This window comes from Erpetoichthys calabaricus, chromosome 10 (assembly GCF_900747795.2).
Source record: "Erpetoichthys calabaricus chromosome 10, fErpCal1.3, whole genome shotgun sequence".
Classification (NCBI taxonomy): domain Eukaryota; kingdom Metazoa; phylum Chordata; class Cladistia; order Polypteriformes; family Polypteridae; genus Erpetoichthys; species Erpetoichthys calabaricus.
The window spans coordinates 40,952,681-40,975,385 of NC_041403.2; the positions used below are offsets into that span (position 1 = coordinate 40,952,681).

The 22,705-nt window shown below is 35.1% G+C and overlaps 1 protein-coding gene across 4 annotated transcripts in view; it reads left to right on the plus strand.

Annotated features, from left to right (window-relative positions):
• col11a1a (collagen, type XI, alpha 1a) overlaps positions 1 to 22,705 on the plus strand; it is a 290,480-nt gene that overhangs the window by 170,383 nt on the left and 97,392 nt on the right. For all 4 annotated transcript variants that reach the window (XM_051933206.1, XM_051933207.1, XM_028811103.2 and 1 more), the window contains 7 exons: positions 635 to 679; positions 1,310 to 1,363; positions 1,493 to 1,537; positions 9,699 to 9,752; positions 10,783 to 10,836; positions 14,676 to 14,729; positions 18,336 to 18,443. In XM_051933206.1, coding sequence (XP_051789166.1) covers positions 635 to 679; positions 1,310 to 1,363; positions 1,493 to 1,537; positions 9,699 to 9,752; positions 10,783 to 10,836; positions 14,676 to 14,729; positions 18,336 to 18,443 — 414 coding nt within the window. The remainder of the gene's footprint in view (positions 1 to 634; positions 680 to 1,309; positions 1,364 to 1,492; positions 1,538 to 9,698; positions 9,753 to 10,782; positions 10,837 to 14,675; positions 14,730 to 18,335; positions 18,444 to 22,705) is intronic.

The window sequence follows — 22,705 nt, forward strand, 5'->3', positions numbered from 1 at the left end:
ATAATTAGCTTCTTCTAGTTTTAGACCAACTCTGGGAGCTTTACTCCACTTCCTTTACTCTGTTGAGTGTCCAACCATGTATCCTCCAGATTTTCATCAGATCGGTACTCTACTGCATCAGAAGAGCACAACTCAGCATAATGGTCTCGATGTGCACACTGAGAGACTATGACGTTTGTGTCTACTGTGTGTAGTGTTAGATAAGACAAGTCTGCATTACATTAGTTTAAATTCATTTTGACATGAACAAGTCAATACATATAAAATTCTCGCAGTGTTTAAAATTTTTGACAAATATTTACAGTATGTATTCAAAGGTTTACAGTGGAATGCAACAGTTCAAGTAACCAAGGGAATGAATGAATCACTAAAATTAGGGAAAAAATGGAAAGTAAATGAACTCTGAAATGTTATTTAAAATGTTTAGGAAACATTATACTGTTTTACTCCCTAATTAGGAAATTTTTAATTGCTGTTTCACAATACAACAATATTTGTTTATACTGTTTTATCTTTTTTGCTGTTTTCGTACCACAATTCATTTACAGTAATTCTTTTGTACTAATGACTAAGATTTATCCTTTGCATAGACTGCATATGAATTATAATGTTTGTGATTTTTTTGTTTTAAAAGGGTGTTGCAGGCAAGCCAGGTCCAAGGGGGCAAAGAGGTCCAACGGTATGCAGCTCATTTAAAATGTTATCTACAGATTATAAATGAAAATAAAAATCAATTAGTTAAATTATCTTACAGTGGTGTCATTCAAGAGAAAAGGTCATTAGCATTTTCAATGCATGCTCTTTGACACCATACAGCCTTCTTCATCTTCTTTTGCATAAACATTACATATTCCATGTCCTGTGTCCTTTACTGCTGCACATAATGATGTAGCCAGATTCTGACAACTGCCGCGAGCAAACCTCTCAATTTGAGATTCAAGGTCAGGACCTGGGATGCACACATAAGATTCTTGCTCATTATAGGGTACCCTTGATATGTACATACTTTGGGCTGCACACAGAGATTTGAACATGTCTTGTAGCATTTAAATGTAGGTGTAGCAGCACACATAAATAACTTAAGGCAGAAACAGCAGGCTTCAGCAGCCCCTCTTGGGCAATCAAGTCTCCTTGTTATTGACTAGATTACTAATATTATATTATATTATATTATATTATATTATATTATATTATATTATATTATATTATATTATATTATATTATATTATATTATATTATATTATATTATTTTCAGAATATGCAAAAAAGCACAAAGTACTTACAAGCCATTTTTGTATATATTTTCTAGGGTCCACGTGGTGCTCGGGGTGCTAGGGGTCCTACTGGAAAACCAGGCCCTAAGGTAACTTTACAATTCCTTGTTCATGTCTGTAGCATAGATCTGTCTAATCCACATTAGATTTATTTTGTATTTGAATAAACTGATTGCCCGTTTCATCTCAGAACTAAAAATGTCTTTGTTTATTTATAGGGTACTGCGGGCAATGATGGTCCTCCTGGCCCGCCTGGTGAAAGAGTAAGTCCAGTTTTCATTTTCATTTTATCAAATCTTAAAATTATAAATTGTAAGGGTGGCAATCTAAGCTCATTTTTTTGAAGAGGTGATGTGTGAGAAATGTTATTATAGACTTAATGTGACTTCACTTTTCCTTATGCCGATTATTCTTAGTTGCCTCCTGTAATCCGTATAATTGCTTTTTCTCATTCTTAATGTGCATGTCGGTGTTTTAGTTGTTGAAACAGAAATGGTGCTAGGTAGATAATACTGTATGAATGATCATAATGAACAATTTAACACTAACAGATACTTTTCAAATGTAGGTGCTGGGCACAAATATGTAATTTCATTTGATCTTTGGCTTTGTGTGACAGGTAGTTTTTTGCTTTGATAATAGAGTAGTGAAAATGAAATTGCTAGATTCAAATTCATAAAGTCGTTATGAAAGATACAATAATAAATATCTTAAAAACATTAGCATGAGCCTGAAATTACGAGACAGCCTAACAAAAAGGCAAAGAGAGGGTGCTTGAAATATTTCAAACAGTAACATGCCAGAGAGTTCATTTTGCATTTTTGATTGCCTCTTGGCTCATTTCTCCAAGTATGCGATTTAGTGTTTATTGGCTTTCTACTTGCTCAAATAAAGAGTTTATTCTACATTACCAATCCATTTAAGGTATTAATTTCACTTCCAGTTAGTTTCAAACATTTTCTGTATTTTCCAGCAGACAAGAGTCAGTGTTGGAAATAATATCAGTTAATTATGGGCTACTTAGCTAACATTTTTAAGAGTAGAACTCAGCATTGGACAAACGTTACAATACTGAACTAAACACTCAGAAGTAAAAGCCCTGTGGCAAAAAAATAAAAATAACTCGAGTTACTATATATTGTTTATATAAATTTTATTCATTTGTTGTTATTCATGTGTTCATTTTCCATGTTTACCTAATTTATGCACCTTTTTGTTTATAATAATGATAATTAATAATTAAATTAAGTAATTAAATATAATAATAATTCATGTAATCTTTAAAAAATACCTGCTTGTCTGAGTTAACTTAGCAAATCAGTGTCATTATTAGTTTTGTCCGAGCAGTCACATCTCCTCCTACATTTTAAAGCAGTATATTCTAAACTGATTGCTTATTTAATGTGTGTGTATTTGTGTGTTAATTGAATGCTGTCTAGGCCTGCTTCACTAAAGTTATTCAAGTTAAAAACCCTTCAAGTTTACATTACATTTTCTTATATTTTGACCCATCAGTACTTGATAGATGGTAATACTGTAAATCCTTGCTGTCCTTGGATTTTGTCCCCATGGATTCACATATTTGCTATGATAAAAATGTAACCTTTTTTGCAACACTCGCAGTCTAATCACACCTGCTGTATTTGAGAAAGGGTGGGGATGGACATCAGCAGGTTGTTTTCATGGCCAGAAAAAAAAACAGGATTTGCAGCAGGAAAATAAAAATATGAGAAGATTATCAAATATGAGAATTGGTCTGTGATGCCCTTAGATGTCAGGGCTGCATGTGCACTACACTGAATGGATCAATGTGTGTCCACCCAGCGTAGAGAAGCATGGGGAAGCTGATACACTGCATTTGTGAAGGAGATTGCAATTGTTCCTTATGAATGAGGAATTCCCAGTAAATGTCGATAATAAGCTCGCACTGATTAAGTCCCTACCCTTGGCGCACACCACTCATCGCTGATAGCAATTGGATTGTTTGGTGAGATTTTGGCCTAGAAGATGATCAAAATTGACTATAGAGAATGTAAACGTCATAACAATGCTGCTGCGGATGAAACAGTGGAAGGATCGTAACCGAGCTTCAATTGGCAAAAGCTGAGGGCCAGCATGTCTCCCCCTCCAGTCTGTTGCTGAATGTGGCATCCCCATTGGAACCTAACCCCATTTTTCCCACAGGATCAATAGGCCTACAGGGTTTTTCAGGAATGTAACCATTAGTAGTGCCTGAGAAACTGTATCAACACATGCTGGAGGCTGTTGTTAACATCGGAGATACTACCATCTATACCATTATGTGGGACATGGAAGTGTAAACCGATTGTACTATTTCAACTAATCATCCTGATACAGTGGTACAGCACAACAAATAGAAGCAATGTTTGCTGATAAATGTAGTAGTCCTAACTCACAGCAACATCATGCTCAAAGAAGCTGAAAAGCAGAGCAAATTTAAAGACTCAGGATGTAGAGCACCAAGACCAGAGTAGTGCCCATGCAGGTCTGTTCTCTTGCTACCATCAAAAAAGGATTCGACAAGAAACTGCAGGAGCTTAAAAGGACACCGCACAGTCCCAGAAGTGCAGAGGATTGCACTGATTGGAATCACTTACTTTCTCTGCAAAGCGCTGGGTTAAACTTTGGGTTCCTGTCGGGACACAGACAAATCAGCAACAGCAAGCAAAATACCGTGATAAACAAATGTAATAAGAAGAAGAAGAAGAAGAGAAAGAAAACCAGGGCTTGTGCCCTGTGTGGAGTTTGCATGTTCACCCCATGTTTGAGTTGATTTCCTACCGATGCTCCTGAAACCTTCCACAGTCCAAAGACATGCAGTTTAGGTGAACTGGCATTGCTAAACTGGCCATAGAGTGTGTGTATGTGACTGTGTTCACCCTGTAAATTGCTGGAATAACATCCAGCTGCCCTGTAACCCTGCCCTGGATAAGCGTGTTAGGAAACTGCATGCATGTAACAATAATAATATTAATATGTTTTCAGATTCGGTTAAAAATGACTTCCTAATTTTCTAAGTATTCGGTTAACTAACATAGGTATCATATACTGTATACATAATCAATTACATGGAATAAGTTTAAATAACATGTTTAAGGAAATATCTATTTTAATGCAATTATGTCAATATCAAATTGTATATTAAATTGGGTAGCACTGATTCCTTGAAAGATGTGGGTTTAAATCCTGGCCTAGATCCTGTCTGTGTGGACTTTGCATGTACCCCCTGTATCTGAGGGTTTTGCACTCAGGTTTTTTTCCCACATCATGTACATGTGCCTCTTAGGTTAACTGGCAGTACTAATCTGCCCCTGTGCAAGTGAGCTTACCAGTGATGTCAAAGAATGGTTACCTTTTTATGCCCTGTGCTGCTGGTAGGCATTGATTCTCCATAGCCCTGATTTACATAAGCCAGTTAGAAGATGAACGGGAAGACAGATGTTTGGACATTTATGTTTAAGAAATTAAAATAAATTCAGGTTTATATTATAGAAGAATAAATAACATTATACTGTTTTACAGGGTCGCAATCTTATATGTGGGGACTTCCTAGGAACATTATAAACACATTATTAATCAAGCATAGAAAACATATTTAATAAGTTCTGTCATGTTCTCTCTGATACCCTTAAGTATTTGTACTTCTTTGTGATAAATTACTCTGAACTTTACATTCTGGAGCCATATAAAAGGGAAAATAACTGAAATCATGGCTAAAGAAGATCCCTTAAAACATGGCACAAAATGCATTTAATTTAAACCTTTTTTAAAATTACATCCAAAGTCCATTTCCTTGGTTCTTTTAAAATATTAACTGTCATTGAGCTACTGCAGACTGAGGCCACCTTGCTGCCTGGGTTGGCAAATTGTACCAAACTGTTCCAAATTTGAAGGACTACCAGATACTTGGTGGGGTTAGTAATTCATGTTCAGCTTTAAACGAGTATTACTTGAAAAGCTAAGCTTGCTTTCTGCTGGGTAAAGAAGCTACTATCTTTGGCATGAGCAAGCAGCTCTCTACTTTCTGAACCTGTCAGAACCAAACCCAGGCAAGTATGGAATAAAGTCTGGAACCATACACCCACATTTATTCACGGCTAGCCAGTTTAATCCACTAATCTGACCAATGTGTGCGTAAGCTAATTCAGGGTTGCAGGGGCTGGAGACTGTCCAGGCAGCAATGGATGCAAGGCAGGAAGCATCTCTAGGCAGGATGCCAGTCCACTGCAGGGCCCATTCATGCACACATCCATATTCACACAAGGCCAGTTTAGAATCACCAGCTACCCTGACATGTACCTCTTTGGGAATGTTGGAGGAAACACTGAGGGCTTAGAAGAAGACCTGTGGAGATACAATTAGAATGTATAAACTGCACTCTAGCAATGTCTGGGTTCAACATTAAAACTCACTCATTTGACAAATAGGCAGCCTGTAAATATTGTTTTATCAAAGTTTGTCTGTATCTCCCATAACCAACCACTGAAAAATCCCGAAACATAAAACTATTAATTCACAAATCACAAATTTGGTGGGGCTTTACTCAGAGCAATTCTGGCCCTGACTTTGAGCTTTCCGAAAATGAAAAATTCTGTAATACGCCATATCTAGTAGTATCTAGTAGCCTTCACTTAATCATTTGCTTTACATTAAGCTTGGTTAAAATTATGTTAAAGCTGTTTAAAATAATCGGTTTATAATCATATTATGCAATAATTATGAAGAGATAAATGCTCTAGTAAAGAAAAAAATGGAGGAACAGTTGGGTTAGTTGCATTAATGAATATTTCAGAACTGTGTTTTGTACAATATTCACAAAGCACCCTATGGATTAATGATATATTAATAATGAGTATATTTAAATACATGTTTCAATTTAAGATTGTTAATGCATAAACTGAAGTAACATTTTTTGTTTAATGCTCTCAGCATAGCACTGTAGGGCAAAAATCTCTTAAGTCAAAATCTAAGGAAGGAAACCATCTAAGTGAACTTTGCATGCTCTCCATATGCTTGTATGCCCTGACATTCCTTCAGAAGACACATGTCTTTAATGAACTGGTAAACTCAGATTTGGCCTGGGGTGTGGGGTCTGCCAGTGTTTCTGTCTGAACATATGGAGCTGCCTTGTGCCCAGTACTGCACAGGCAGGCTGTAGAGCCCATGAGCATGAACTGAAAAGGCAGGTTAGAAAATATATGGATGGATTTTCTTAACAAGAACAAATTATTTTCTGTGATTTTTCATTGGATCTGAATGTCACAGAAAAAAAGTCTGATTGACTGGAATTATCCATCCATCCATTTTCCAATACTTTAGTTAATTTTTTACACCTTGCTTGTCATTTATACAAATTCTCATGAGTTAACTACAATCAGACATAAGGCTGACCTGGCAGTACTGGGTAAAATGCAGGAAAGAAACTCTGCTCAGGGCACCAGCCCATTGCAAAGCCCACTCATTCACACACCCATTACCACATTCACAGTGGGGCCAGTTTAAAATCACCAGTTAGCCTCACCTGCATGTCCTCGGGAATGTGGAGTGAAACTCAAAGTACCCTTACAGACATGAGATAAATGAGGAGAAGCCTCACAGAGGACACCCAGCATGGAGTTCAAATCCTGGACACTGGGTCTTTGAAGTGTTAGTTTTGCTTTTAATTCTGATTATTAAAATATACACATTCTCAACTTTGCTCTCAATTCTTGTTGGACAATATACTAGCAACTTAAATTTGTGGTCAGTGAAAAGTGATGCATATAAGAGGTCACCAATAGTGAATTAGTGTAGTATTCTACAGTGAGTTTATAGGGTTATAGGAACACTATTGTCAAGTGAACAGAGTTCTAATCAACATGCAGCACCAACAATATCTACCGTTTGTATATGTATTACCATCACATAATTAATGATATCACTTCATCCCTCAGCAAATTAAGCACAATTCTTTAAGAATATAAATGTTATATTTTATTTGGAAATATTCACAGGTTAATCTGAGTGTTCTTGAAGTGGAGATATAATAGCAGTCTTAGCAGCAGTATTATGATGAGTACAGAAATTATCTGCATGTCCAACCAAAATGCATCACGTCACCATTCTATTAGTGACAGAATAATGTTTTAAAATTCATAACTTCATTTTAACTAATAGAAAATACAAATCAGCTTACTCTTATCCAGAATGGATATCTACTAATAAACACAAGCAATATTAAATAAAAAGCTAATGATGAGGATGGTATAATATCTGGTATATCATCCATTACAGATCAAAAATTCAAATTATAGGTATGAACAGAGTGGGCCCACTGTGGGCTCTTAACTCAGACATCAATGGATCATAACCTTCCTTCTTCTTTTAACTTTTTCATCACTGATGTGCGTATCTTCGTATTCTAAAGTACTTTATTTTTTTTTAAACAATTGCCATTCTCAAACTTGTTTAGTCAAATGCAGCCTTGAAACAACCCTGGGCAAGGTATACCAACGTAGGAACACAACCACCCTCACAAAGGCCAAGTTTCAAATCACCAGTTAACCCAAACTGTACATCTTTGGATATATAAACCATAGTACCTGGATGAAAACCCATATAGACATAGTGAGAATGTGCAGACTCCACGTGTACTGTTACTGGATGTAGGATTCTTACCTTGAGGCCGGATCAATGGGACAGCAGTGCTAACCACTGTTCCACCGTAGTGTGGTTATGGCATTGGACTTTAAACGTGAGGGCTGTTTGTTCAGAGAAAGACCCTGAGCAAGTCACTTAACCTGCCTGGGCTGCAGCAATACACAATATCTGCAAACATCTGCATCCTGAATCTAAAGAACTATTCTCAAAGCCCTTTTTGCTCTCAAAATGTAAGTTTAAAGGGCAGACAGGTGGCTAGACAAATAATATACATTGTAGTAATTATTTTCTTAAAAAGAAAAGAAAAAGCTAACAAATTGCAAGTCCTCCTTTTGTCACCAGCAGATGGTTGTTTTCAAAACAGTCGATTTTTGGGCGTTCAGAGATTTTAGAAGCATACTTGATGAATAAAATGTATTCTTTCAGAAAGAATAGGGCCAGGTGCAGAGAGCCACCAAGAACCAGACAGCTTTCTGTGTTACCACGGATGTTCTATATTTAAATATACTCCTTTATCAAAATTGGTTACAATTAGAATTTATCAAAAATACAATCTTTCATTGGGTTGCTTTCAGGTTTTGTAAATTTGAGGGGACTGAAATAAAAAGCTGCATGATTTGCTCTTGGTTTGGTTATGTTTAACATGTTGACATAACTGTGTAACAAGTGTCAGTGTGCTGAGGACTTGGTTGTTGTGATTGGTCTTCATTTTGCTGAATACTTACGGTAACTATACAATATGAAATCTAGATATATATTCTAAATTCTTTTAAGCACTGAATCTTAACACCCAAGCCTATTTGAAGATTGTTGAAAAAATGAGAACTTGATGAACAAATCACATGTCTCCACAGAATAGCTAATGTGTAAATGAATATCTAAATGTATTATTAGGCAAATTAGAAATGTTTTTTTGAGATTGCTTAAAGTTGTTTCCTATTCTATTGCTTGAAAATCATAAATCCTATGAGACAAATGTGACTGGTTATATAGAAACTAGTTAAGAACAAATATAAAATGTTGTCGGGTATCACACTGAATATCCTGTAACTGTACTGTTATTAACCACGTAATGAAATGTTCATGCATTTCTGTTTTTAACTTTCTTTTTATCTTTATCACTATCTCTCTGGGTTTTATTTTGTATGGTAATACCTTAAGTTTTCTTGTCTTTCAGAGTCTTTTGGTTGACAGAATAAATATTGTTTTTGTATTAAATTTAGATTCCTGTGAGATTTAAAGTGGGACTTTAACAGAGACAGAGCCTTAAAGAAGTAGATGTTAATCTGAGCTTGTAGCATGAAGGCCTTACGCACTGCCTAATTTAAAATGTACACATGTCTCTTGAAAAGATACACTTTTGTTTTGAATGCATTTATTGGCATAACAGAAAAAGATCTGCATACGCAGGAAATCCATACGATGTGCTGCACTATGCACGGACTGCAATCGGCTGCCACCCTGTTGCTCTTGTTCTGCAATCCCGGAATGATTTTTGATCTTTAAACCTGAGACAAATAAGCACACATTTCATTTTTGCAAGTCATGCTTTCCCTCCCGCTTGCCTTGGCCTGTCTTGCTTGAAGTCATGTCAAACCTGCTGAATTCAAAGCAAATTGAACTAAATGGCTAGCATGTTTTGTACATTTGTTGAGCTGGCTTCTTTTTCAGATGCTTTGATATTTTTTTAGTCAGTGCATTGGTTAACTATGCTTATACTTATGCCAAGATCTTTCCCTAAAACCTAGTTTTGTTGTATTTTAGGGACCTCAAGGACCTCAGGGTCCAGTTGGATTTCCTGGGCCAAAGGGTCCCCCTGTAAGTATTTAATATTTACCTTCTTATTATATTGTATGCATGCATATAACGCTGTGCCTCTTGTTTTATATATTGTACAGATGGGGCTATTTGTATGTGTGTCTTTAATGGTGGAGACTTCACAATTTCAAGGGCAAACTGGTCTTCCGATGTTGGGATTAGTACCCATGTGGTCACCACTTTCAGGTCATCAAAATATCATGTTAGGGTTTATGGTAAATGTATTGGCTCCTGTATCCATTTATTCCTTGGCCAGACAGAAATGTGCCACTTCCTGTGATTCCATAGATGTGCTTAGGAGCAACATTTAGATTCTCCACAGTTACAGGCTCACAACAATGCCATCTCAAAATGTTCTGACCACCTGGGAACACTATTAATTAAAAATGAACTAATAATTAAATTGAAATAATGAACAGCTTGGTCAAGTTCCCAATGTGATATTCTTCTGTCAAAATTAATTCACATAAATGACACTTTTACTGCATTCTTTAAGTTTCCCAGTGGAAAATTTCACACAAATACCCTTTGACAATTTGGGGAAAGCAATGGTACAATAAATTAGCCAAGTTGTGACATAACATTGACCCATTACCTTATTCAAAGGTATATAATTAAAAAATAAAATAACCAGCTGCAATGCAATGCACACCTAATGCAGTATGTTTAGCTTGCTTTTATTTAAAAAAAAAGAGCTTATGTTTAGGTTTTTTTGTTTTGTTTTTTTGTGGGGACCAAGTATCAAATCAACACTGACCTAATTATTTTCCCCAAACACCATCCAGAAAATCACAAGAATATGAGATGGTGGTAAGTTAATACGCTACAAGAGGTCTGAAAATTCCCATAACACATAAAGACAGCATTTTTTCATTACATACACACTACATCTCTGGAAGGTGAGAAAGTCGTTTCATTTTAGATACCAAGCAGCATTTCCTTCCTTGCATACCACCACTCTATGTTCTCCAGATTTTTTATACGGGAAATCTAAAAAGGTGTTAATCAGGTTCAATAATTTGTTTTTTAGGGACCACCTGGTAAGGACGGATTGCCTGGTCACCCTGGACAACGGGGAGAAACTGTAAGTAACTGTTGCTTTTCATATCTTAAAGTGGTCCCACATCTGGGAGCATCCCTGGCTTGCTGGTTCAAGCATACATTTCCTGCCTGGTGGGGAAAGATAGACAATGGCCTTACATCATCTAAGTTTCAGCACCTGGCCGGATTTGTCTTCAGGAATCAGCAAACATTTACATGGCCGGAGAGGCAGATGTCTGACCGCTTTATTCCAGAAAGAGTAAATAATAACAAAAAGTCAAACACACCATGAGCTGCAGTGGTTTGTGCTGATATTAAATACATAGCATTTCTTAAAGCTGCTTGCTTGCATGTACACTTGCATTGGCGGAGCTGTCATTTCCAACCATAACAAGTTATTACACATAAACAATGTTCAGTCTCATTCAAAAATGATAGAGAAATACAATCACACAGCTAATTTAGTATGGATCAGATAATGAAAGCACCAATAAAGTTGAGACTACCCAAGTATCAGTGCTCCATAGTAGTTGAAAGGAATGCTTCTCTTTTCTTAGAATATTCTCCATTGTTGACCAACATTTGATTACCAATAAAACTGCTTATGATAATAAAACAATAAGTTCAAATCTTGTTTTATTTCACATAATGCAGTAAAAAAATGATAGTACTTGCAGTTAAAAGTCTCTAGTTGAAATAACAATTCATAAAATGATCAAGCTTAGAGACTGAGTACAGCGTGCCAGTCAACATTTAACTTGCACATCTCCATCATTAACTATTTTACTGAAAATTTAAAATAAATAAATGAATAAATAACATTTCTGTATATACAATAAATCTGCAGCACATATGTGTGTTTGCTACAGCAATGTTTTAGGTCCTTGCCAGTATAAGCTGTCTGGAACACTGGGTGGATTTAATGTATCGCACTATTGCATTGTTAAAAAAAATTGTACATCCTTTGGGGCTAGGAATTTAATGTTGCAATTTAAATTCTAGTAATAATAAAAAACAGACACACTCAATGTCTGCCTGTGTTAATCTAGTGGTTACCGTATATAATCTTTACTGTGGATACTACACATTTGTGTCTGGGTCTCTCCCAAAAATGAGCTTGCCTTTCTTTTCTTAAAGTTGGATTCTGGGATATTTAATGTATTATTCACACTGTTTGTCTTAAGTTATTATAACTCTTGCACCAGCGTTCTTGCTGTCATCACAGCAACCCGTGATGCAACAACTTGAGTGCAAAAATGGGTTTTGTTTTCATTTTAAATATTTAGCCTATCACTTGGCTAAATATGCTGCCTTTTAAAGTCTATTAAGGAAATTCCACTGACTGCATCATTTGAGCAGAATATGAATAATTTTTTCCCATTATCTTATATACCATGTTAATTTACATTGGTATTTATTACACATGTGTCTAAATATATACATATATATATATATATACAGAGTGGTTCAGATCTAATTATGCAACTGTTTGACTGACAAAAGTCTCCCTGCCATTTTGGAATGCAGGGAAGGTGCTGCCATCTATCGGCAACAAAAAGAATTTTAAGTGAAATCTCTATGTGCAGGGCAGGTGCTGTGAATTCTCTATGTAATAAACTTAATAAGTTATAGCGTAATGAAAATTGCATAATTACATCTGGACCACCCTATATACTGTATGTATATGTCTATGTATATATATATATATATATATATATATATATATATATATATATATATATATATATATATATATATATATATCTATACTAATATATATATATATATATATATATATACTGTATATATATATATATATATATATATATATATATATATATATATATATATATATATATATATATATATATATATATACTGTATATATATATTTTATACGAAGTGTATATACAAAACACAAGACTTGTATCAATAATAACGAACATAATAAATTCAAAATATCCATTTTAAAGGATACAGTTTGGCACCATTCAAGACATTAGAAGATCACCTAGCAATGGAACTTAATTGAGTCATTTACAAACATCAACACACTAATGCCTCTATAGCCTAATTTTCCTGATTATCAGGCATTATTAACGGGACTTTAATAAGTTTGTTTCTTTTTATTATTTTTAATTTGTTTATTGTCAATGATAGGGCCTATTTGACAATGTCAAGTGCTTACTCATTTCCTGACACTACCTGTACCTATTCAGCCATGTTTACTGTATATGCATGCTGAGGTTATATGTACTGTAAGTGTCATCACTAGGATTTCCTCCTTCAGAAGAAATTTTATGATAGCACAACTGATAAGTTCTTGTTGACCATTTTTCTTACCGTTCTATTGACACATAAATGAGGCAGATGACATCATTTTTTGTTTAGGTGTGAAATGATAAAATTAGTAATTATAATACCACACATTTCATTTTTTGTTTGTATATTCAATATGTACATTACTTTTGGTATGACTCAAACATATGTAAATATATACATACACTATATGCATGCATATATATATATATATATATATATATATATATATATATATATATATATATTTACTGTATATGCGTGTGTGTGCGTGTATGTATATGTCTGGGTGACATATGTATACATCTCTGGGTGATTTTGTGTCTGCTCACCCAAACACATGCTCTTCTCAATGGCTTCTTTAAAGTTGCTTTCCAGGTTTCAGTTTTCCTCATGAATGTTCATGTGCTCAAATGTTGTAATCTGTCTGCTGCTTGACTGCTTGCTTATCACCAGCTTTCTTGCCTTCCTAACTTTATTATTTCAGCCAAGATTATATACTACAGGTAATGGAACAGTTGTGAGCCTTCATGTCTAAATGAAATGCTGTGTTTTATTTAACACTGTATTCTATACTGGTAAGTGAGAATCAAATATACAGAAGTAGATGTCATTTCAGTATCTAATTATGCTGTTAAAATAAATTACAAATAAAACAATAATAGAATACTTATTTGCTGCAATACTAGAAATAATGATATCATAACCACTGTGTTGTCGCTTTGCCGTTGAAATGTACTCTGTGGTAATCATTAATAATTTCTAAAGTCTGTGCAACTCTGTGAAATGCACTGTATAAAAATTAGTTATTACAATTTCAGTGACAATAGTATGAAATGTTATACTGAGTCCTATTAACCTCAGTTAAAATATTAAAATATCTCTTTTGATAAATTTTAAAGCAAGTTGATGCTACAAAAACAACATATTATAACTCTAATATAAAAAAGCAAAACAAAGTAACCATATGATTTAAACATTTAAAGTAAAAACATTTTTTTCTAAGACGGTCTCATGTTTCTAGGAGCCTACTGAATGGACATTAGGATTCAGTTCATTTCCTGAAAAAAACACTTTTTTTCTATAAATTTTAAAATGACAGAAGATCATCCCCATTTTTAATAATATCATTTTAGATCACCTAAATCTTCTTAAATATTTATGATGCATTAGTATTTTTAAAATCTAATACTACTTGTCTATTAATAATGTTTTAATATCAATTTTAACACTTAGCCTATAATGCGCCATGATGTAATTTGAGTGTAGTAGTTTTGGAATTTATGATATATAAAATTTGAGCCCTTCCAGTTTCTGGGCTGTTAACAGCAATCTATTTTAATCACATAGGAATACATTATAAACTAAAATTCTGGTGTGTTCTTACTAAATGATAGATTCAGAAAAAATCCAACATGCTAACAGTCAAGGCTATGACTCCATGGGTGCCTGAATTAAGTGGGTTTTAGCCTGCATGAATGTATGTGTGTGTGTATATAGCAAAGGAGTCACCTCTTTTGTTCTTTTTTGTGGCACTCACTAAAATGTGTTTTCCTTATCCAGGGTTTCCAAGGAAAGACTGGTCCTCCTGGTCCCGGTGGTGTGGTTGGTCCTCAGGTAAAATTCTTTTTTTTTTTTTTTTACTTCTTTAATATAAAACATTTTATCTTCTGCTGTGTAGCCCACAGTTGTGAATGATCCTCAGTGCCACAACACACACAACAGTTAAAGTGATCACTGCTATTAACAAAAACCTCCTTATAACCTGAGTTTTTAAAGGAATATTCTAACAAAAGTAATAAAATAATAAATAAATAAAAATTGTAATCTCATGTTTTCATGCAAAATTGACGTAAAAAATATATATATAAAAATTTATGTTACTCATGCTGTGAAATCCTAATGTCAGTTATCCATCCGTATGCTCAAAACTTGCAAAACACATGCATTTGTAGAAAACATTTTATTAAATGGAACGAACAGAAAAATTTGAGCACCTCATAAACAGGAAACTACAGACACTTGGGACTGACTTTTTGAATTGAAGACAGGACTCTTGACCAATGATATGAAGGGGAGAGGCACAGCTTCAATATTTGGATGGAATATTCCTAAAAATAGTTCATTTTGCTGTATTGAGTCACTAGTTTCTAAACCTTGAGCTAATCTTGAGACCAAGTACTCCTTAAAATTCCAAAGGCTGGCACTGGTCACCCTTTAAAGGCTGACTTATTTTCCTCATATTTTTCTGGGTAAATCTTTAAAAAGGGTCATTTATGACTTAAACTAAAGCTTGTTTTTCTCTTTAGTTCACATTTTCAATAGATGCTTTTCAGTCCTACATCGGATCGAGACAAATTAAGTAGATTGTTTTTTGTTTTTTTGCAAGGAAAAGTGCCCATTAATATTAATCTGACAATAGAACATTTTAATCCTTTCCAAACTCTTTACAGTATGCTCAATATTTAATATACAAAGTGGTGAAGAACCCATTAGTGTCACACTTCTTCAGTTTGTTTCAAAGGAGTTTTAATAATGTCGGCTTGTTTGCTGTCTTTTTGCATTTAGATAGTCAAGAAGCTGTGTGAGTAATGCAGTGATGAGTAAGGCACATACTGGCTGAAATAAACAGACAGCTCCTCTTAGTAGTTTATACAAACTGAAAATTGATTGTCCTAAAAGAATGGTAGCATCAGTCCTTTGCAGAAATTAAAGTTTATTTTTCATTACCCTTAATTAATAGTCACACTTTTTAGTTAATAGCTTGAACATTTATTACTTTCATTACCTTTCACAGACAGAATTATTTAAAAAAAAAAAAAAACTTTTCAAATCATCTAAAACAGTATTTTAAAAACAATGAAAAGTAAGAAAGCCTAATTATATTTTTGAAACTAGACACTTCTCATGTGTCTACAAAGGTTATGTGGGTAGTAATTAGCTAGTGGCAGTAAATTAGAAAAACTATTAAATTAGCTATTTCAGATAGCGATCAAGGTGACTGTGCACTGCCCCCTAAAATTCTGCACAATTGTTCTGATGTTAAATATGTCTGTGAAGGTTTTCAGTCAAGCAGGTGGTAGTAGAAAGTCAACAATTCCTTCATAACAACAATACCTTGACAGTCTTATCCCAGTTTACATATCTCGCAATTCTAAAAACTCTTCCATGTCTATTATGTAATCTCAATGAGTCTCAGGTGTTCAGTGACCCAGATAAGTTTAAATACCAGGGCATTACCAACTACTGAGGTGAACTCATGAATCCTTGTGGATGAATCACAAAACATTTTAACGATTATATAACAAACCTTTTTGACTTACCACTACAAAATATAGAAAATCACAAGTGTAAATAATACACTGAGAGTGTTGCTGTGGCTGAATTTGAAGTGATAGCCTCACAGGTCATAATCCTTTTCTTGTAATTAGTGGAACTCATCCTCTTCTTTTCACCTAAGAATGTTTTTCTCGCTACACACATTATGCTTTCACAACGACCAGAGACTTTTCATCATTTATTGTGCCCTCTCCTACTTCTGTATCTAACCTTTGAGCGGCACCTTTTTATCCAGCCAATCTCTGCTCCCACCCTTTTGGCATTCTGTTCCGTATATCCCAGCATTCAAACACCATTTTTAGAGCATGGTTGTTCCATGTTCATCTGTCATATTGTGTGGCATGTAATTTATTCAGTACTTGCAAGCATTTAGATTTTTTCTTCATTTATCCCCTGAAATGTTTTATCAATGCAATTAATTGGTGTTAATATCTTGGCAGTTTAAGATTTTAATATAGGAGAAACTACCAAATGTATTTTTGCTGTATACATTTAACCATTTAAAAGGAACATGTCTTTTTGGAGTTTGCATACATCTCCACTTGCTTAGTTGTCCTGGAGTTCAGGAGTTCATGTCAGTGAGCCTGATTTACCTCCCATATTCCAAAAACACACATTTTTAACAGTTTTGAGTTGTGTGTCTGTCACTATGTCTTTTGATGGTCTGGTGTCCCATTGTGATGAGCTCCTTCTCTGCGCTCAGTAATGTCAGGATAAGTTTCAAATCTTAGAGCCCCTGAAATGGGTAAACCCTTGACGTGGGCCCAACCATTCTCTTTAAAGACCTTTACCTTTATTGTTAAATATTTCGGCACTATGATGAACTGTTGTAGTAGGCTGCATCCACACTACTACGTTTTAGTTAAAAATACAGACTCCATTTTTGCCTATTGTCCACGTTTACTTCAGCATTTTTAACTGCAGAAAATGGAGACTTTTGAAAACACACTCCAGCAGCCGTTTATTAGCATTGTAATGCGAATGGGTGAAAACATAGAGTTGTGAAAATGCACACTGTTCCACAGTCTGACTGGTTTGTATTTATTACACAGCCCTTTCCTGGATCTTCTTCATTACATTTTCTTTGCCATTTTGCGCACAATATAATTGTCATTACTCTCAATAACATTTCCACCTCATTGTCATTTCAAACAAGACAATGTATCTTTTTGTTTTTCACATTCACCTTTGCTGTTCACTGCGTGCAAACACAATCGGCAAATGAATATCTAGCAGGAGGGCACTTTCTCTTCCTGTTGCCGCTGATGTGCGTATGCCCAGTGTAGGTGATTGCCTATGTAATGCATTTTTGGTTGATTTAGTGTGGTCAGATATACTTTCGTAAATGATGTGGAAACATAAGTGTGGACAAAGATTATTTTCATTTAAAAATGCCCCTTTTGATTAAAAATATAATAGTGTGGGCATAGCCTTATTTTGACCCTACTTAACTGTCCAAAATACCTTTAGGGGATGACCTATTTTACTCTTGTTGGCCCGTTTTTGTTACTTAAATGCCTCATAAAATGATTCTTTTTTAACATTTTTCATTATTGTTTATCATATCATGTAAACAAAGAATTACATTTCCATTTTCTACTAATAGAATTTATGTCAGGATGTTTATTATAATGAAAAAAGAAAAACATCAGTGATAAGCAGAAATTTCTGTCTCAGCTGGTCTCCAGTTTTTTATGAACCTGAATTGAACAAAGTGATTGTTAGTTGATGATGGATAGATTAAAAAGTGTATAATGCACTATTAAAGTTTATTTCTTTATATGTTGTAGGTTGAGTTTCCTATTTGTCTAATGTGTTGCCACAAATAGTCATCCATAATACATATCAAGTGGAGAAACCTAATGTATTGGTCCATTTATTCAGGGTCCTACTGGTGAGACTGGTCCCATTGGTGAGAGAGGTCATCCCGGTCCCCCTGGTCCACCAGGCGAACAAGGTCTACCAGGTGCAGCAGGGAAGGAAGGTGCAAAGGTAAGACATTCTTTCACTGAATAGAATGATCCTAAATCAAACTATTTCTGTTGAAGTTCTGGGAAATATAAACCCTGTAACAGCAACACAGTTAGCATAAGACAAATTTCAAGATTTAAAAACTGTACATCTGACTCATATTTCTAATAATACAACAATTTGATCGGAACAAACTCCCACTGTAACATATTGAGTATATGTGTGTTTGGGTTTAATATCCCAGCAGAACACCATTCAGTTTTTCAAGACAAAGAAATTGAGGACTCCAGTCATGACAGATGCCGGAAAATCGAAAATGAATATATGACTAATGCCAAGCATTTCAACATTTTATTACTTATTTGTACCAGCCGCACTTAGAATAGCAGGTGACAGTTTTGAAGATGACATAACGTACAGCAGCTATTATCATACAATGTCTAGAGGGGATTTTAAATTTATAGGAGCTGTGTGTTATTACTCAGATGTTCAAGCATAGGATTATAAACTGTTTAACAGACACATATCCTGTAGCTGGCTTATGTCCATCCATTTCAAATGACAAAATGTACTTGAATTGAAAGTTATTTATAGATGAAATCAAATGCTGTTTTATTGATAAACAACTATGTTTTATTGTTAGAGAAGTATTATAACTATTCATTACCAATTTGTACTTTATTAAGCTGATTTATCCATTTATACTAACAATGTGATTAATTACCCCAATAGCTAGAATATCCACAACAATAGTTATATGAGAAAGAAGTATTAATTACTTTCTGCATATGTAATTGTTTAATCTGATTGGAAAATAAATTGGCACAATGGTGAATTGTTTACCACAGTTGAATGTGGCAATATCTGTGTGAAGTCTGCATGTTCTTCCCACGTAATCCATGTATCCATCCATCAAACCGTCCATTTTCTTAACCCTCTTATTCAGAGCAGGGTTGCAGGGAAGCTGGGGCCTGTCCCAGCAATCATTGGGTGCAAGGCAGGAACAACAAATGGACAGGTCCTCAGTCCATCACTGGTCGAACACCCGCACCGTTGCCAGTTTAGCAAAGCTAATTTACTGTGGCACAAACCCAGCCTCCTTATTGCGAGGCACTGCCCCACCTCCACATAATCCCAATCATCTTGAAGACATGTAGGTACGGTTAGTTGTTAACTTTAAACTGACCTGGTATGAGTGAGCATGTGTACAGTATGTGAGAGTGTGCACCATGATGGACTGTCACATTTTCCAAGTTTGGTTTCTGCATTGTGTCTAATGCTGTTAACATTTTGGCAACAGCACCCGGCAGCCTTGAACTGAATGGAGAGGATTCAGTGATTAATTGAATGCATTATAAATAAGGAGCAGAACTTACACACAACAAAATTCCATCCAAAGCAATTTATAGTACATGTAGAACTGAAACAAGAAGTTTGTCAAAATTAATTCCACTAGGGCTACCATAAGCTTGCATTTTAAGATTTATACATTAATGTAGAATAATTTATGATATAATATCTGGTTGCAGTTTCTTTCCTCACTAGCTACTCAATATGTAACTTTGAGCTACTGATGTAATCTAGGCATGAACCACATGTAGAAATATATAAGCAATTGCTTTGTAATGTATATGTACACATGACTGCTCAATATAAAATTACAGTTTTTATCTTTAGGACATTGCATATAAGGTTAAAATACAGAGTCTAATAATCATGGATATCCATAACCAAACTGGCCATAGTTCAACAATTACTTAATTGTTTGAGGGCTGAATATTTTTTCCAAAAAATCCAGTTATCTGAAAAGCACACCAAGCAATCGTTTCACACATACAGTACATCAACATAAAATGTCTTTTGTTGTGTGTTGAGGGTGCTGTTGGTACCTGTTTGGCATCTCTGGCAGCAGTGGCTGTGCAGGGACAGTTTCAACGGCAAGCAGGAATGCACGGCGGGCCTGCTGATGGCTGTCTTCTCACAGCAGGTGGGTGGCAGTGGCAATCGTAGTGCAATGCAATCTGGTTTGTTCCTCTTGTCATCATAAATGGCAGTCCTTCCAGGCGAATGTTGCCATAGGCACATCAGGTACACGAACGTGTTCAGCACCTCAATCAGCTGATTCTGGTAACTCACTTTTGTTTTCGATCTCCATCTCCAGATCGCTTGCATCAAAATCGAAGTCCCACAAGTCAGTCTGATTCAGTGATAACACGCAAAACGTCATCCATGCAGTATTTTGCTTTGTGCATTCGCCTCAATATCTCGCCAGGAGTCAATATCATTTTAGAGGTTGTTTGCTCTTTGCTACTCATGAACACACAGGGAATCGAGGTCAAACCAACAAAGCTAAGTTTCCTTCTAGCAAAGAGAATCCTACTAAGACGTAACCAGCTGATTACCGTTCTCTACTCCTGAATTTCGACAAAAGTCGACCTCTGCCTCGAAAGTGTTAATGGACAGAATAATGCTGGGCTCCATTTATAGTGTGTTAATCAGTTCTGAAGCAGTATGTTTTCCAGTTTGTTGAAACAAAAGTGTGTCTATATGCGTACTCATTATGTAATTAAAAATGTATGATGTTCGCATTTGTATCTAGCTGTGAACTTGTCACAGAGCCATTCTGCGTCGACTCTCAGTGAAGAGCACTATAGAAAAATTGAATTGATTTGAGTTGAATAATGATGTCATGTGTCAAAGGGTTAATAATATGTGAAGAATCAAGTTACAAGTTGTCTTTGAATGCAGTTTGGCTTTGGTTGTCCCATTTGTGACCGGCAGGCAGCTACCCCATTGCTCACCTGCATGATCTGCAGATGTTGCTTTTGGAAATGTTGCCTGTGCAGTGCTCTAGACATACCCAGTACAAGATCTCCTGATGACACAATATGTCATCACGTGGACTTTGAACCCAATATGGCCTACAATCTGTTAGCTGGTAGAGGGAAGTCAAGAAAAGGATACATTATGAGCATGACAGAATGTTGTAACGCACATGAGTTGCCACATTGCCTAGAACCTAAGGTGGTGTGATGGCAGATTTGGGGGAACACTGTTGTGACCTGAAACTGCTCTAAGGATGTAGTCTGGTATAAAGAGGCCCCTTGTATGTTGTGTTGTCAGATCTTAGATTATTTTTGTGTATAATTTATATTTATAAAGTAATATTTTTACAGACTTACAAGTACATTTTTTTACTATTTGAGAGACAATTACCCTTCTGTCTAATTTCAGCACTGCACACACATACAATATCGTGTTCAAGATGAGCAAGTTTTGACAGAATGCAAAAAAATAAATTGCACCTATATATATATATATATATATATATATATATATATATATATATATATATATGAGAAATATTTATTTTTTAAAAAAAGATGTTTTTTTTTCTTTTTTTATGCTTTTTCATGTTTGTGTACAGATATATTGATAGCACAGCTAGCCACAGTGTGCAATGGCTAGGTTTACAATAAACAGTGATATTGACTTTTAATCTGGCAGTAATTTACCATGGGAATTGAAATTGATGTGTTGCATGGAAGGTATCAGCAAAGGATTGTTGAGCTTTCTCATTTATGTGGAATTTAAGCTTCAGATTTTGGGAAGACGTTGCATAGAGTTGCATTTATTTATACCATCATCCAGAGTAACCTGGGTACCTTATTTCTGGGACAAAAAGCTTTAAACACTCATAAATATGTTCCGTTTCATATATAATATTCCTTACAGCAAAATGCTAATGAGGAAATAAAGATATTTGCCAATTGTATGCAACTGGAAAAAATGGTAAACAGAAAGAGACTCTTTAATGTCTTGATTTGTATGGAGTACTTTTATTCAACTGAGTTTTTCTTCATTGATAGAATGCGCTGTTAAGATTACATTCATGTACTAGTACAGGGAAAATTTTACTTTCATTAGTAACAGTAGTATAATACCAGCATTGACAGTGACCCTAAATTGGCCTAGCAGGAGTAGATTGCGTTGTGTGCTTGAGTGTGCCCTGCGACGGACTGGCACCATGTCCAGGGGTGCTGCAAGTCCTTTCAAGATAGTTCCTGTCCCCCAACACTATGGCCTAAAGGTTGGACTTAGTGGATATTGAAATTTAATGGATGAATATTAAGCAAATCATATTTATTACACTTTTCTCAAGAGTATATCTCACAAGTGTGCTGATAACAACTTTCCCAAAGAACATTTTTTACGATGGTATAAATGTTATAAAATTCTGAATTAAGACACCATTCCATCAATACAATAACGGAAATGCTGTT